Below are 14,284 nucleotides of genomic sequence, written 5' to 3'. Positions count from 1 at the left end.
TTCCTGGCCTGACACCTGTGATCTTGTTAGCTACTACTGTTGTCTGCTTTACACACAGTATCTTTTTTTCCACAAAGTACTAGAAGTATTATTAATTCTGTACAAACGGTTTCCCACCTGTCCTTCTTCCAAGGATGGTCACCGGCTTAGCACCACTGAGCTCACTGGGGCAGGTGGCCAGTGGTTGTCTTTGCAGCTATCGTGACCCTCTGGGGGAGCTAAAGGATGTGGTAGAGATGGGGGAGGGAATAGGGAGTTTAATTTTCTGTCAACTGCAGAGAAGGTCCATGGCTGGCAGCAGATGCCTTGCTTCAGAGGTGGTGGATTACACTCGCCACGTGGCCTCTCTCCTGCCGATCAGAGCAGCGTGAGGTGGTTGGGAAACAACACCTCTTTCTTAACACTCCATCAGGTTGATTATTTGGTCTGTGATGACTGAAAGCAGTAATTAGAAATTTCTTCTGTTCTTCTGCACTGTCGTGGGCACCACTCTGTGCAGATATGTCAGATTCCTAAAGCCAGGCTTTTGGCAAGAGCCCTTCCTGAAACATTTTCTTTGGTCAGTATTTTGACACAGACTGCCTGGTGGATGTCCAATATGAGGTACAAAAACAAACTCATAACTAGCCATGGATATAGTTTTTTTTTCTTCCAGCCTTCCACTTTAAAAAACTCCCTTTTCTCCCACCTGTGATCCACTTACTTGAGGGTTGGTGACATGGACCACCCTGAATCTATTTTATTTGCCTGTATCATTGGAGTGCTTGTACCAATTATAATGAAAGAAAAAAGTACATTTTCAGCTGTGCATTTTAATGGGCCACATGTTGTTTTAGGTCTCAGAGCATCAGCACCCAGAATGTAAGGAACTTTGGCCGCTCACTTCTGGCGGGCTACTGCCCCACATACATGCCTGATCTTGTGCTTCATGGGACCGGCAGTGACGAGAAGTTGAAGCAGTGCCTGGTGGCCGACCTTGTCCACACAGTCCATGTAAGTGATCCCAGTGTGGAGCTGCTGGCTGCTGACAACAGGTGTTTAGACTGAAGAGAGACTAGTTAAGGGATTGTTTATGGAGATGTGGGCAGGGTTATGGGAACCAGCTAGGGCTAGTGAGGCACCTGGGGCCTAGCTGCAGCTGGAAGCTAGAAGCACACCTGGGCCTGACAGAGTAAGGGGAGGGTGCGTGACATCAGAGCCCTGGAGAGCCTGAGCTAGGATGAGGGGCGGCCTGGCTGCAGGAGCAGTGAGGAGGGGGTGACTTCCTGCCATCCCTCCTCCCATTCTCTGATCTCTTTCTGGTGCCTCTCATTGGCTGAGCCCGGCTGAAAGCCAGAGAGCAGGGGCACAGCTGATGCAGACACAGCCTTGTGGTGCATAGAGGTCAGCCTCCTGGGGCCCAGAATAGGACACAGAAGGGCAAGGAGCTGCTCTGGGGGTGGTGGGTTAGCAGACAGGCTGGGCAAATGGAATAAACAGCACAGATGGTGACAATTATATGCCGTCATGGTGAGGACCGAAGAGGTGTCACATGTGGTTTGTTTTTTATCTGATGCTTAAGCAAGTTCCTAAAAGTAATTTATTTTAACTGATTTGTCATTAAGTTCACTTTGATGGCTGTATGAGGATGACTGTATAGAGATTAACAAGTCTTACTGGAAAATTGTCTCGTGGCTGCTATTAAGTGCTTTTCTGCTATCTGCAGTGCAACAGGAACTAAGCAGTTAAGGAAACTGTCAATCTGATGGGCCTGTTTTTAATTGAGCTGTTATTGGGCAGATGTGCAAAAATAGACATTTTGTATTAGAAACATTTTGTATCTTGTGCAATAGGGAAAGTCCTCATCGCATTAAGAAAATCAGAATTTGGCCTGTTACCTACCTCCTTGGCCAAGAAGTATTTTTTTTTGAGGTGGAACAAAAGGCATTGCATGTTATCTTTGGCCTTGAGCATCTCCTCTGTGAAGACTAAACATCAGACACAGGCTAAACAGGCTAAGTATATTTATGTGAAGTGGGAAAAAAACTCAGTAGTGAAGCAGATGTCATCATAACCTCCCTCAATGGGGAGGGCTAAGAGATGAGGATAGGGCCGTCCAAAGCTGGGGAAAGCCAGCCCAGTGTACACGTGTGTGGCCAAACGTTCCTAACCCCACCCCTGCTTTGTGGTCACACGCCACCCCTCACGATACTCCTGGAATGAAGCCATGAAGTTGCTTTTGTCTGTATAATATCATAATTATTTAATATCATAATTTCTCTTTATAGTTATGAACACCATATAGTCATTTATCATTTCATGAGTCCATGCATCAATGACCCCTGTAAGAACAATGCCCTCATTGTATAACGCTATCTAAGTTGTCCAAAATGACGTCCGATGCTTTGGCAATTTCACAGGCTGTATTTATGTGTGTTTAGTAACTGCCTATAGCATTAAGGCACCTTTTCTGTCCGCTCCTATTGTTTATATTCACACATGCCAAACTGTGAGTTGTTGTTTTTTTTTTTTTCTGCTCTGTTATCATTTTGATTTCTAACAATATTGGTGTTGGTTATTGGACCTTCCTTCCATGAAGCCCAGTGAGCTGCTTCTGACAGAGGTACCAAGAGACTACAGGGGAACTAACGGGATTGTCCTCAGTGACATCAGTTTTACCAGCTGGGGACTTTGTTTGAATGCCCTGGATTTACTCACTGACCACTCTGGGAATGCAATCTATTGATTGATAACCCTCCTTGAACTTGTCTGTAAAACCATTCATGAAATATTTTATGTTTCCGTAGGCTGGCAAGTTCTCATTTTTGTGTATTAGATGTTCATGGTGACCCTCTGGCTCTGTAATTCTTTTATTTGAAAAAACACAACCATGTTTACTCTGTCATTACTCTTCAGGCTTTTTCATATTTCATTTTCCCTTCCTTTTAGAAGGAGTGTTTTTACACTGTAGCTTTTCTCATTTCTTTATGCAATCACCCTGAGAGATCGAAAGTTATTAAGCGTAATAACCTATATTGTGTCAAATTGTGGGTACATCCAAAGTGCAGCCATGCGTGGGTGTTAATAGGAAATTCCAAAGGGTTCATAAAAATATCTTCAGAAGTTTAATACATTCAGAATGTATCCAATTAGCATTAGTGGATTTCTAATTTCACTTGACACATTCATCATAATGAATTTTGCTTTTGAAGTAGTGTTCTGTTTAAACTGCCTCTCAGACTGGCGCTCTGGTCTACGGCAGTGTTTTGTTTTTTTGTTTCTTTTTTTTTAAAGGCTTACTTTCAACATCCACTTACAAACATTTGTTGAAAAATATTTTAGGAGTATTTGTTTAAACATTATACTGAATTTACTGCTCCATAAAGCCTAGTGAATATGTAAATTCTTGAGTATGTTGCCAGAAAAAGAAGCAGAGATCCAAAAACAAGTATATGACCAGAGTTAGAGCTGAAATAATAGCTTGTTGAAGAAGAGAAAATTGTAATAAATTGCTTTATCATAACTTGCTTTCAAAACCTATTTTTTAAGTTGGGCACAGTGGCTCATGCCTGTAATGCCAGCACTTTGAGAGGCCAAGGTGGGTAGATCACTTGAGCTCAGGAGTTCAAGACCAGCTTGGGCAACACAGCAAGACTTCATCTCAAAAATAAAATAGCATTTAAAAAAAAAAAAGAAAAAACCTATTTTTTGAACATTAATTTCAGTGTTCATGCTAGATTTCAGCAGGCTTTGGTACTCATAATTCTTTTTAGAGAAGGATTTTTAACTGTTTAAAAGCAGTTGATTCCGGTTATTGATCTCTTTTCTAGACCTGTGCACAATTTGGATTTTATAATCTGTCTTATGTAAATTAAATGTGGTGGTTTTTTTGTTGTTTTGTTTTTGTTTTGTTTTGTTTTTTGTTTTTGGTTTTTTCGTGTGGTTTTTTTTGTTTTGTTTTGTTTTTTGAGATGGGATCTTCCTGTATTGCCCAGGCTGGACTCGAACTGGGCTCATGTGATCTTGCCTCATTCTCCCAAGTAGCCAGGATTATAGGTACAGGCCACTGTACCTGGCTCTAAATGTACACTTTTATAACTGCTAGTTTGGAGGTTTTCTCTCATTGAGAAATTGCTTTGTAAAGCTTCCAATATTAAGAATTTTTTTGTGCTTTTCTTATCCTAGTCTCTTATGAAAGAAAGATATAGTAACTTTATTTCATCAATTTTCATTTTTATTACTGACTTTCACATATCAGGATTCGGAAGTTCTTTAAATATTTAAACACGTATTCTTGTTTAGTCCATATACTACCTCTTTTCTGTCATTTGAACTCTCTCTGCCTCCTAACATACAGGTTATACAGCTGCCTTAAATTAGTGTAATGTAATACGGTTTCAGTTTTTTTCTTGCCACATCTTGTGCATTCTTTCCTCTGTTTTCCTTTTGACTTTAAATGGAAAGAGAGCAGGCGTATGCGCCAGCAACATTCTATGCCTGTGACTCCTGAGTAGCCTTTTCCCTCTCCTTTTTCCTCTTGTGTCTGGCCTGTGAATACAGCTGACGGGGTTACTGTTGGGGTTATTGTGGGCAGTGTAAGGTGATGAAGATCTCACTGACTTAGTGTTGATGGCTTGAGTTTGAGTCCTGGTATTACCACTCGTTTGTTGATAATCTTAGGTAAATAAACTGGCATTGCTAAGCCCCAGAAAAATGTATTCAGTGGAACAGATGAAATATGATTCAGTGGTTAGGAAGTTAACTTCTGAAGACAGACAAACCTAAGTTTGAATCATGGTTCACCCCTTAGTGGCTTTGTGGCCTTGGGCAAGTTTCTTTAATTTTCTTATCTATACTGTGAACAGTACTTACGTCATAGGTTTGGTCTGAAGATTCTGTGAGATAATGCATATCAAGTGGTTAGCACATTGCCTGGCACATTGTTAAGTGCCCAATAAATGTGGGCCAGATGTGATAGCTCACCCCTGTAATGCCAGAGCTTTGGGAGGATCCTTTGAGATGGGGGGATCCTTTGAGATCAGCCTGGGCAATATAGCAAAATCCCAACTCTAGCAAAAAAAAAAAAAAAAAAATAGCTAGGCATGGTGGCGCATGCCTGTAGTCCCAGCTACCCAGGAGACTGAGGCAGAAGGATTGCTTAAGCCAGATGTTCAATGCTTCCGTGAGCTATGATCATTGTCACTGCACTCTAGCCTGGGCAACAGAACAAGACCTCATCTCAGTAAATAATAATAATAATAATATATGTGAAAGTGCTTTGTAAATGATACAGCAATATATCATGTTTTTAATATGGGAGAGTAGAATGACAACCATTATTTTCGTAAAAAATGAAAATTACTGTCAGAGATAAGAAAGCTATATATGGGCCAGGCACGGTGGCTCATGCCTGTAATCCCAGCACTTTGGGAGGCCAAGGTGGGCTGACTGCCTGAGCTCAGGAGTTTGCGACCAGCCTGGGCAACATGGTGAAACCCCGTCTCTACTAAAATACAAAAAAAGAAAAAGGTAGCCATGTGTGGCAGCGGGCGCCTGTAGTCCCAGCTACTTGGGAGGCTGAGGCAGGAGAATTGCTTGAACTCGGGAGGCAGAGAGGTTGCAGTGAGCTGAGATCACACCACTACACTCCAGCCTGAGCAGTAGAGTGAGACTCTGTCTCAAAAAAAAAAAAGAAAAGAAAGAAAGAAAGAAAAGAAAAGAAAAAAAAGAAAGCTATATGCATATGTACTTAGAGTTCTCCTAACTAGTCAATGGCCTTGTCAATCCCAGGGGACTACTGTTGGGAATGATTCAACAGAACCTGTACACACATTCATTGAGTGCTAAAAACATTCACTTTTGCTTTGCCCAGGAGCAGACTGGACAGCTCTAACTCTGCAGGGCAGGGTCATCAGGACCAAAATTAACACTAGATTTTGATGTTTTTTAAAACAACTATGCTCCAAGGCTTCAAGCATTTTACAGAATAATTTATAAGATGAAGTAACCATTGGATACAGCAGCCTCTTCCATTTAATTTTAAGCATAGCAACAGATTGACTCCAGAAATATCATGCAGGAATCAGTAGCACAGATAAAGAGCTTTGCTAAAAGCCTGGCTGTGATATATATATATATATATGCTCATGAATACCTAATTAGTCCATGCAGTGCAATGAACCTGTAGGACTATAAAAGAACAGCAAGTCCCTTCAAATGGTAAATCATTACTTAAGTAACACAGATAACATTAAATACCTCAGGTCAGCAACAACCTTAAAATCAGTAGGATACAAAGAAAACATCTATGTAGGACAAATCCACTATTTTGGAACATCTCTTGTTGTTTTCTTTTCCCCATGTTTGGATAATAAACATGGCAGTGCCTCTGGCCTCTAGCACTGTCTTCTATAGCTACAGCCCTCAGTGCAACACTACCTATGTCCACTGGCCTATGGAGCACTTTTAAAACTACATATTTTGACCTATAAATGGGTTTTGATTACCAGTTTTTTTAATGATATAGAACCAAAATCATCACACATTAGGCTTCTTATTGATTAGTGAAACCTTTGTATTATGTGTGTATTTATACACACGTGCACACATGTTACATTTGTATGCATACGGCATGTCATGCCAGGTTATGTCATATAAGCATGTATGCCAGGTCATGATGTTAAAATGTATTTCTTATCATGGATTGTGGTTAAAAAAAAAATACTGATCTCTGGGTATCCCCAACTCCAATCTGAAATCATTGTGATTCTCTCGCCTTCTCAATGTGACCAGTCTTTTTAAAGTTCCTTTTGATCTTCCCAAATGGCATCCCTGTGTCCACTTTACCCGCTTCCATCACCTTGTGCAGTGCTGCAAGAGGACTTTCTAAAGCATGAGACAATCATTTACTCTTTTGCCTGAATAGCTTCCTATTTTCTAAGAGACTAAACTATAAACTCCATAGCTGGAATTGCCCCTTTTATGTCCTTCAAATACACACACATACCCCTCTATCTCCTCTTATGCCCCAGTAACACTGTTTGCCATTCTTTAAATAGTCCACCTTTCCTCACACTTCTCTGCCTATCAGATTATGCTTTCTTTGCCTAGGACACTATTGAACAAACTTTTTTACATTTTTGAAGACCCATTTCATATGTTGCCTCTTCTTCAAAATCATTCCAGGCCCCATATCCCTGTTCTGTTCCAGATGTGTTCCTCTACTAGGGCTGCAGGTGCCTTGAAGCAGAAAGCAGGGACTTTATTTTCCTTATATCCCCAGCACCTCACCTGGTGCCTGGCACATAGAAAGTGCTTACTAACATTAGTTGACTCTTCCCCATAAAACTGGGGTTAGAGTCATGTGTGTGTATTACTTTAGTGTGGCCCTTTCTTCTGAAGTAAAGAGAAATGGGAGATGGCCTTTCTTTAAAGAAACTTAAAGGGGAAGAGTAAGATGTTTAGACATGCCTGCAGCTCTGTGTGTTCATTGTCGTTACCTAAAGGAAAATAAAAGCTTATTATAGGTCTCTTGGGCTTCATGTCTCTTGCATCGTGTCAGAGTTAGACACATGTCTAATTTTGATGTTTTTCCTAAAATGTTTTACTACCTACAAGATATTTGAACATCTGTGCCATTCTCTGCAAAAAAGCTACCAACCCTCTCTCATTTTATTTTGGAGTTGCACATTTCATCATGCAACTTGATTCTGATACCCTTTCTGACCTTGAGCACCTCTTCTCAACTTCCAACTGAATTTTACTCAGCAAGTGGCCAGCCTGACAGTGCAGCCATTCCAGAAGTTATGTACGGTATCTTCAGGGCCACGGGCTGAATTTGGGCCCTAGTCTGGTGAGCACAGGCACAGATACACAGAAGATCAGATATTTTCCCAACACCCCTCCAGACCATCTTGCCACACTTTGGACCCTTTCTTCTTTCCCTCTACCCCTAAGTCTTCATACTGTCTTCATGTATACCTACCAGGATCCCTCAGCAATGTCCTAAGGTCCAAAATGATTAATTTTCCTCTTGCTCTTGTTTACCTTAGTACAACTCTTAAGCCTTTAGTGACTGACATTAAACCTGTTTCCAAGAGAAAAACTTCTGATAAGCAAATGCTTTTAGAGTTATGATAAGGCCATATGTGATTGTTACCCCTTCTGGTATTTTCATGTGTTAAAAATATGTTTGATGCCCTAGAAATCTCCGGTGGTGGCACTTCAGGTGGTTGAGATAACTCGTGTCACCTGATGGGGCAGAGAAGCTGGAGATGCTTTTGGGTCAGAGTGGGGAGAATCACACCTGAGAGATTTATCGGTTGAAATACACTCATCAGGTACCTTTTATGTGCTTGGTACTGTGTTTATAGCAGTAGTCAAAATCTGAAGTAGAATTAGCCGGGGTGTGGTGGCTGTGTGCACAAGGTCCCAGCTACTCAGGAGGCTGAGGTGGGAGAATGATTTGAGCTCTGGAGGTCGAGGCTGCAGTAAGCTATGGTGGAGCCACTACACTCCAGCCTGAGTGAAAGAGTGAGACCCTGTCTCCTCCCCCACCCCCCTCACCCCTCCCCCGCCAGCCAAAAAAAAGATCTGAGGTGGGAGGATTTCAGCAACATGTACTAAACTGGTGTGGATGGCATGCCTCCCCTCTAAAACTATATAGTGGTGGATAAAATATCACCATCCTCATTGCTGCCCCATTGTTATAATTCCTGTGCATGAAAAGAAAATGGAAATCCTTTTGTGCCAGAGATAAATGGAAATCTAAACCAAAGCAGTAAGCATGAGCTGGTCCTCCAGGATTTCAGTCTTGATGCAGGTCCTAGGAATTGGGTGCTGAGTTCTCAGATTCACCTGAGGATGAGAGACTGTGGTCTGTGTGCATGTAAGGCTTGAGACCTGGAATCAAGCCCCTTACCTAAAGCCTGGAGCTTCAAAGAACTATTCTTCCATGAAAAGGAGACTAGAAATCACCAGACATAAGCAGTGAAGCAGCAAAGAAACAGGCTGGAAACAGGTTAGGGAAAATAAAGTCACCCATGAGAAATCAAAACCCCCGGTCTGTGCTATTTGTGGGTTTCAGGTCCAGATTTATTCTACCCGAGTGATTTGCGAATCCCTACCCAAGAAATAAACATAAAACCAGGAGCATAGAAACCTTTAGGAGTCTGGCAGAAGGAAGCACATTACTTTAGACACTTCCACAACCACAGGCTCATGAGACGCATATAGGAAAATGAAACATAGCTCCAGTAAGATAGGCCCACATTCAGAAATTACAAACATATGTGGGAAACCAGGAACTCATCATGAGTGGAGAGCAAGCGCATACAAGCAGGAGAATCAGCACTCCTCCAATCGGCAATAACTATTAAAGTAGCCATGTTTAAAATGTTTATGGTGATAAAAAGAAGGAATTGGAACCTTAAAAAAAGAGAGGATAATGTGATAAATGATCATTTAGATTCGTATAAGAACTAAAAACAACTTCTAAAATTGAAAAATAGTCCCTGAAATTAAAACTCCAGGTATAGGTTAAAGAACAGAGCAGATTAAATACAGCTAAAGATAATTAGAATTTGAAATGGAGGCTACTTAAGAAATTATGTTTTTGAGCTCTGAGACAAAAAGACATGAAAAATATCAAAGAGCAAGTAAAAGATGTGGTGGCCAGAATGAAAAGACTTTATAGCATATGCAGAAAGAGAATAGAGAAAATGAGGGAAAGTAATATTCAAAGAAAGAATGGCTGGCATTTTTCAGGTTAAGTAAGCACACTGACTCCCAAGTAGGGAGAATATTAACAAATTCACACTTAACAACTGGACATCAAAGATAAACTCTTAGAAGTAGCCAGAGAGAAGAAGACGTGGCACCTGTCCTCAGGGAGTTTGCGATCTAACAGGAAATAGAAATAAATCAGCAGTGAAAAATAGCGTGGTCAAGTGTGTGGCATCAGGAGGCCAGGGTGCTGAGGATGTGCGCACAGGGTGGCTGTGGTGAGGACTCAGCTAGGGTCAGTAGCAGAGTGAGGATGAGAAGCAGGGAAGGGTGCAGCGGATAGCATGGCTTTTTCAGGAAACTGAAGCCCCTTTCGCTGATGACCCCTTCAGCATATCTCAGAGCTGGCTTTGCCACCAACAGGAGGTCTGTCTGTCCCCTCTTTCAGTAAAACTGCTGTCAGGAATATCTACTCAACATGGGATCTAATTAAACTAAAGAGCTTCTGTACGGCAAAAGAAACTACCATCAGAGTGAACAGGCAACCTACAGAATGGGAGAAAATTTTTGCAATCTACCCATCTGACAAAGGGCTAATATCCAGAATCTACAAAGAACTTAAACAAATTTACAAGAAAAAATCAAACAACCCCATCAAAATAGTGGGCAAAGGATGTGAACAGACACTTCACAAAAGAAGACATTTATGCAGCCAACAGATACATGAAAAAAAGCTCATCATCACTGGCCATCAGAGAAATGCAAATCAAAACTACAATGAGATACCATCTCACACCAGTTAGAATGGCGATTGTTAAAAAGTCAGGAAACAACAGGTGCTGGAGAGGATGTGGAGAAATAGGAACACTTTTACACTGTTGGTGGGACTGTAAACTAGTTCAACCATTGTGGAAGACAGTGTGGCGATTCCTCAGGGATCTAGAACTAGAAATACCATTTGACCCAGCCATCCCATTACTGGGTATATATCCAAAGGACTATAAATCATGCTGCTATAAAGACACATGCACACGTAGGTTTATTGTGGCACTATTCACAATAGCAAAGACTTGGAACCAACCCAAATGCCCATCAATAATAGACTGGATTAAGAAAATGTGGCACATATACACTATGGAATACTATGCAGCCATAAAAAATGGTGAGTTCATGTCCTTTGTAGGGACATGGATGAAGCTGGAAACCATCATTCTCAGCAAACTATTGCAAGGACAGAAAACCAAACACCGCATGCTCACTCATAGGTGGGAATTGAACAATGAGAACACCTGGACACAGGAAGGGGAACATCACATACCAGGACCTGTTGTGGGGTGGGGGGAGTGGGGAGGGATAGCATTAGGAGATATACCTAATGTAAATGACGAGTTAATGGGTGCAGCACACCAACATGGCACATGTATACATATGTAACCTGTACATTATGCACATGTACCCTAGAACTTAAAGTATAATAATAAAAAAAAAAAATTCTAGCTGACTTTATATATTGGAGGAGATGGTTTAAGAATAATGAGTGATAACCAGATTTCTTTTCTCTGGATGGATTTGAGACTGAAGGGGTTTTTTGGTTCGTTTTTATTTTTTAAAAAACTGGTCTACAATTCACACACCTCTGCAGTCCTTTTAGTGGCTCTCAGTCATCCTAGTGGGGTGGGTTGGCCAAGGATGATCTTGTATGGTCTGAATCTTCAATTCCAAGGCTATGGAGGATGCAGTTATATAGGTGGGTCTTCTCTGAGGAGGCAGAGGAATACCAAAGGGGATCTGAGGACCTTTAAGAGTAATGCTGAGAAGGCGACTGTCATCACATTCATCATATTGGGCTCTTTGCATGACTGACTAAAGGGCTTTCTTAAAGCTACATAAAAGCTAATATTAAGTCATGGTGCTGTAACATAAAGAGAATTATTGTGGAAAGGTATTTTGTCATGTAGCATCCTCTTATTTAAGTACAGTTTAATAAATGTATAAAACTTACCAGAATTATATAAAATGAATAACAAATGGGAGTTCAAATGAAGCCAAAGAATCATGTGTTTTATTATCCAGAATATCTCAGAGAAAAACATAGAGAGAAGTGCTTCCAATTACCTGAATCAAAAGTTGCCTGTTCCCTTTGTGGTTTTTTTTTTTTTTTTTTTGAGACGGAGTCTGGCTCTGTCGCCCAGGCTGGAGTGCAGTGGCACAGTCTCAGCTCACTGCAAGCTCCGCCTCCTGGGTTCACGCCATTCTCCTGCCTTAGCCTCCCAAGTAGCTGGGACTACCCGCCACTATACCTGGCTAACTTTTTGTATTTTTATTAGAGACGGGTTTCACCGTGTTAGCCAAGATGGTCTCAATCTCCTGACCTTGTGATCCGCCCGCCTCGGCCTCCCAAAGGGCTGGGATTACAGGCGTGAGCCACCATGCCCAGCCTCCCTTTGTGTTTTAAAGAGGCTGCCCGGTGGCTTATCCCTGATAGTTAAACCCACACTGTTACTAATGTGCAGATTTTAGAGCTGGTTGTGAATACAGAAGTCTTCACACTCCTGCTGTCTGTAATACACATGTGGGCTGAGACATCTCTGAAGATTGATAAAGGGTCAGTGTCAAGCAGCATAAAGATGGGGAACTTGCAGCAACATGCATGATAGAAGTGGCTGTTTTCTCCTCATGACAATAAATTCAGACCATCATTCACACTTCTTGCACTCTTGTCTTCTAAGGGATTTCCACCCTGATGTGGTCCTTGGATTTTATAGCAGAGGGCTTGGCAGACTCATTGGGCTAAAAGTTGGAAACACTTGTGAGTTCCTAGACTTTATTTCTTACATGCCAAGATACTTAATAAGCTCTTTTCTTTTTTTTTTTTTGTCCTGAGTGTTCCTATCTGTAGAGCAGTATTGTGTTCCTGCCCTCCTTCAGGAGAAATGGCATGATGAATTAATAAGTAGTTATGGGAAGCATATATGCAAGAACAGCATTTCCTCACTCTTCATTGGGTTAAAAATAGATAATTGCATGAAATACTAGTCATTTAAATGTGGTACATAGAAAATAAATATATTAATTATTGTGCATTGGAGGTATAATATGCCAGAAAAAAAAAAAGAAATGCACAGATGACTTAATAGGAACTGGGTTGCATCCAAAAATAAACTGTTCACCACAGCTAGAATGTATTAGATATTTTGCACATGCCCAGCACTGTGTTATGTTCCTTTCAAAGGCTACAGAAGAAAAATAAATGTGATTTATCTCCTTGAGTTACTTATAAAATCACTGAGTAGACAAACATGTGAAATCAAGAACAAGTTAAGACAGTGTGTGGCCGGGCGTGGTGGCTCACGCTTGTAATCCCAGCACTTTGGGAGGCTGAGGCGGGTGGATCACGAGGTTAGGAGATCGAGACCACGGTGAAACCTCGTCTCTACTAAAAATATAAAAAAATTAGCCGGGCGTGGTGGCGGGCGCCTGTAGTCCCAGCTACTCGGAGAGGCTGAGGCAGGAGAATGGCGTGAACCCGGGAGGCGGAGCTTGCAGTGAGCCGAGATCGCGCCACTGCGCTCCAGCCTGGGTGACAGAGTGAGACTCCGTCTCAAAAAAAAAAAAAAAAAAAAAAAAAAAAGACAGTGTGTGATGAAGTGCCAAAATGAATGGTGTGGACAGCAAGTGTTCTCAGAGGTCAAAGGAAGAGCAGTGCAGTGCATGTGGGAAGGTTTCCAGGGCGAGGGATGGACCCACGCCAGGTCCTTGAGGGATTGTGGACTTGAGACGGGGTGGCAGGGAAGGCATTCTGGGCACAACCTGAGGTAAGAGCAGGAATCTTTTTGGCCTGGAGAAGGAGACTGTATTAGTCCCATTTTCACACAACTATAAAGTACTGCCCAAGACTGGGTAATTTATAAAGGAAAGAGGTTTAATTGACTCACAGTTCTGCAGGGCTGAGGAGGCCTCAGGAAACTTACAATCATGGCAGAAGGTGAAGGAGAAGCAAGTACCTTCTTCACAAGGCGACAGGAGAGAGAGCAAGTCTATATGAGGAAGTACCACACTTCAAAACCATTGGCTGTCAGCCAGCCGCAGAGGCTCATGTCTGTAATCCCAGCACTTTGGGAGGCCGAGGCAGGCAGATCACTTGAGGCCAGGAGTTTGCGACCAGCCTGGCCAACATGGCAAAACCCCACCTCTGCTTAAAAAAAAAAAAAAAAAAAAAAAATTAGCTGGGCATGGTGGTGTGTGCCTGTAGTCCCAGCTACTTGGGAGGCTGAGGCACAAGAATCACTTGAGCCTGGGAAGCAGAGGTTGCAGTGAGCCAAGATTGTGCCACTGCACTCCAGCCTGAGCAACAGAGTGAGACTCTGTCTCAAAAAAAAAATAAAAAAATCAGCTCTCATGAGAACTCACTATCACGAGAATAGCATGGGGGAAATCGCCCCTATGATCCAATCTCCTCCTACCTGTCCGCTTCCTCGACATGTGGGGTTTATAATTGGAGATGAGATTTGGGTGGGGACACAGAGCCAAACCGTATCAGGGGTCTTACTGGGAACTGAACATGTACAGGTTGGGTGGGCCC

General features: G+C 42.0%; 1 protein-coding gene across 6 annotated transcripts in view; it reads left to right on the top strand.

The window, feature by feature from the left end:
* LOC116463459 (folliculin-interacting protein 2) overlaps positions 1-14,284 on the top strand; it is a 136,677-nt gene that overhangs the window by 101,825 nt on the left and 20,568 nt on the right. For all 6 annotated transcript variants that reach the window (XM_032146575.2, XM_032146573.2, XM_032146572.2 and 3 more), the window contains one exon: positions 837-993. In XM_032146575.2, coding sequence (XP_032002466.1) covers positions 837-993 — 157 coding nt within the window. The remainder of the gene's footprint in view (positions 1-836; positions 994-14,284) is intronic.

This window comes from Hylobates moloch, unplaced genomic scaffold (assembly GCF_009828535.3).
Source record: "Hylobates moloch isolate HMO894 unplaced genomic scaffold, HMol_V3 SCAFFOLD_37, whole genome shotgun sequence".
Taxonomy (NCBI): Eukaryota; Metazoa; Chordata; class Mammalia; order Primates; family Hylobatidae; genus Hylobates; species Hylobates moloch.
Note: the sequence above shows the minus strand (reverse complement) of the source record. Positions and strands in the feature narration are given on the sequence as shown.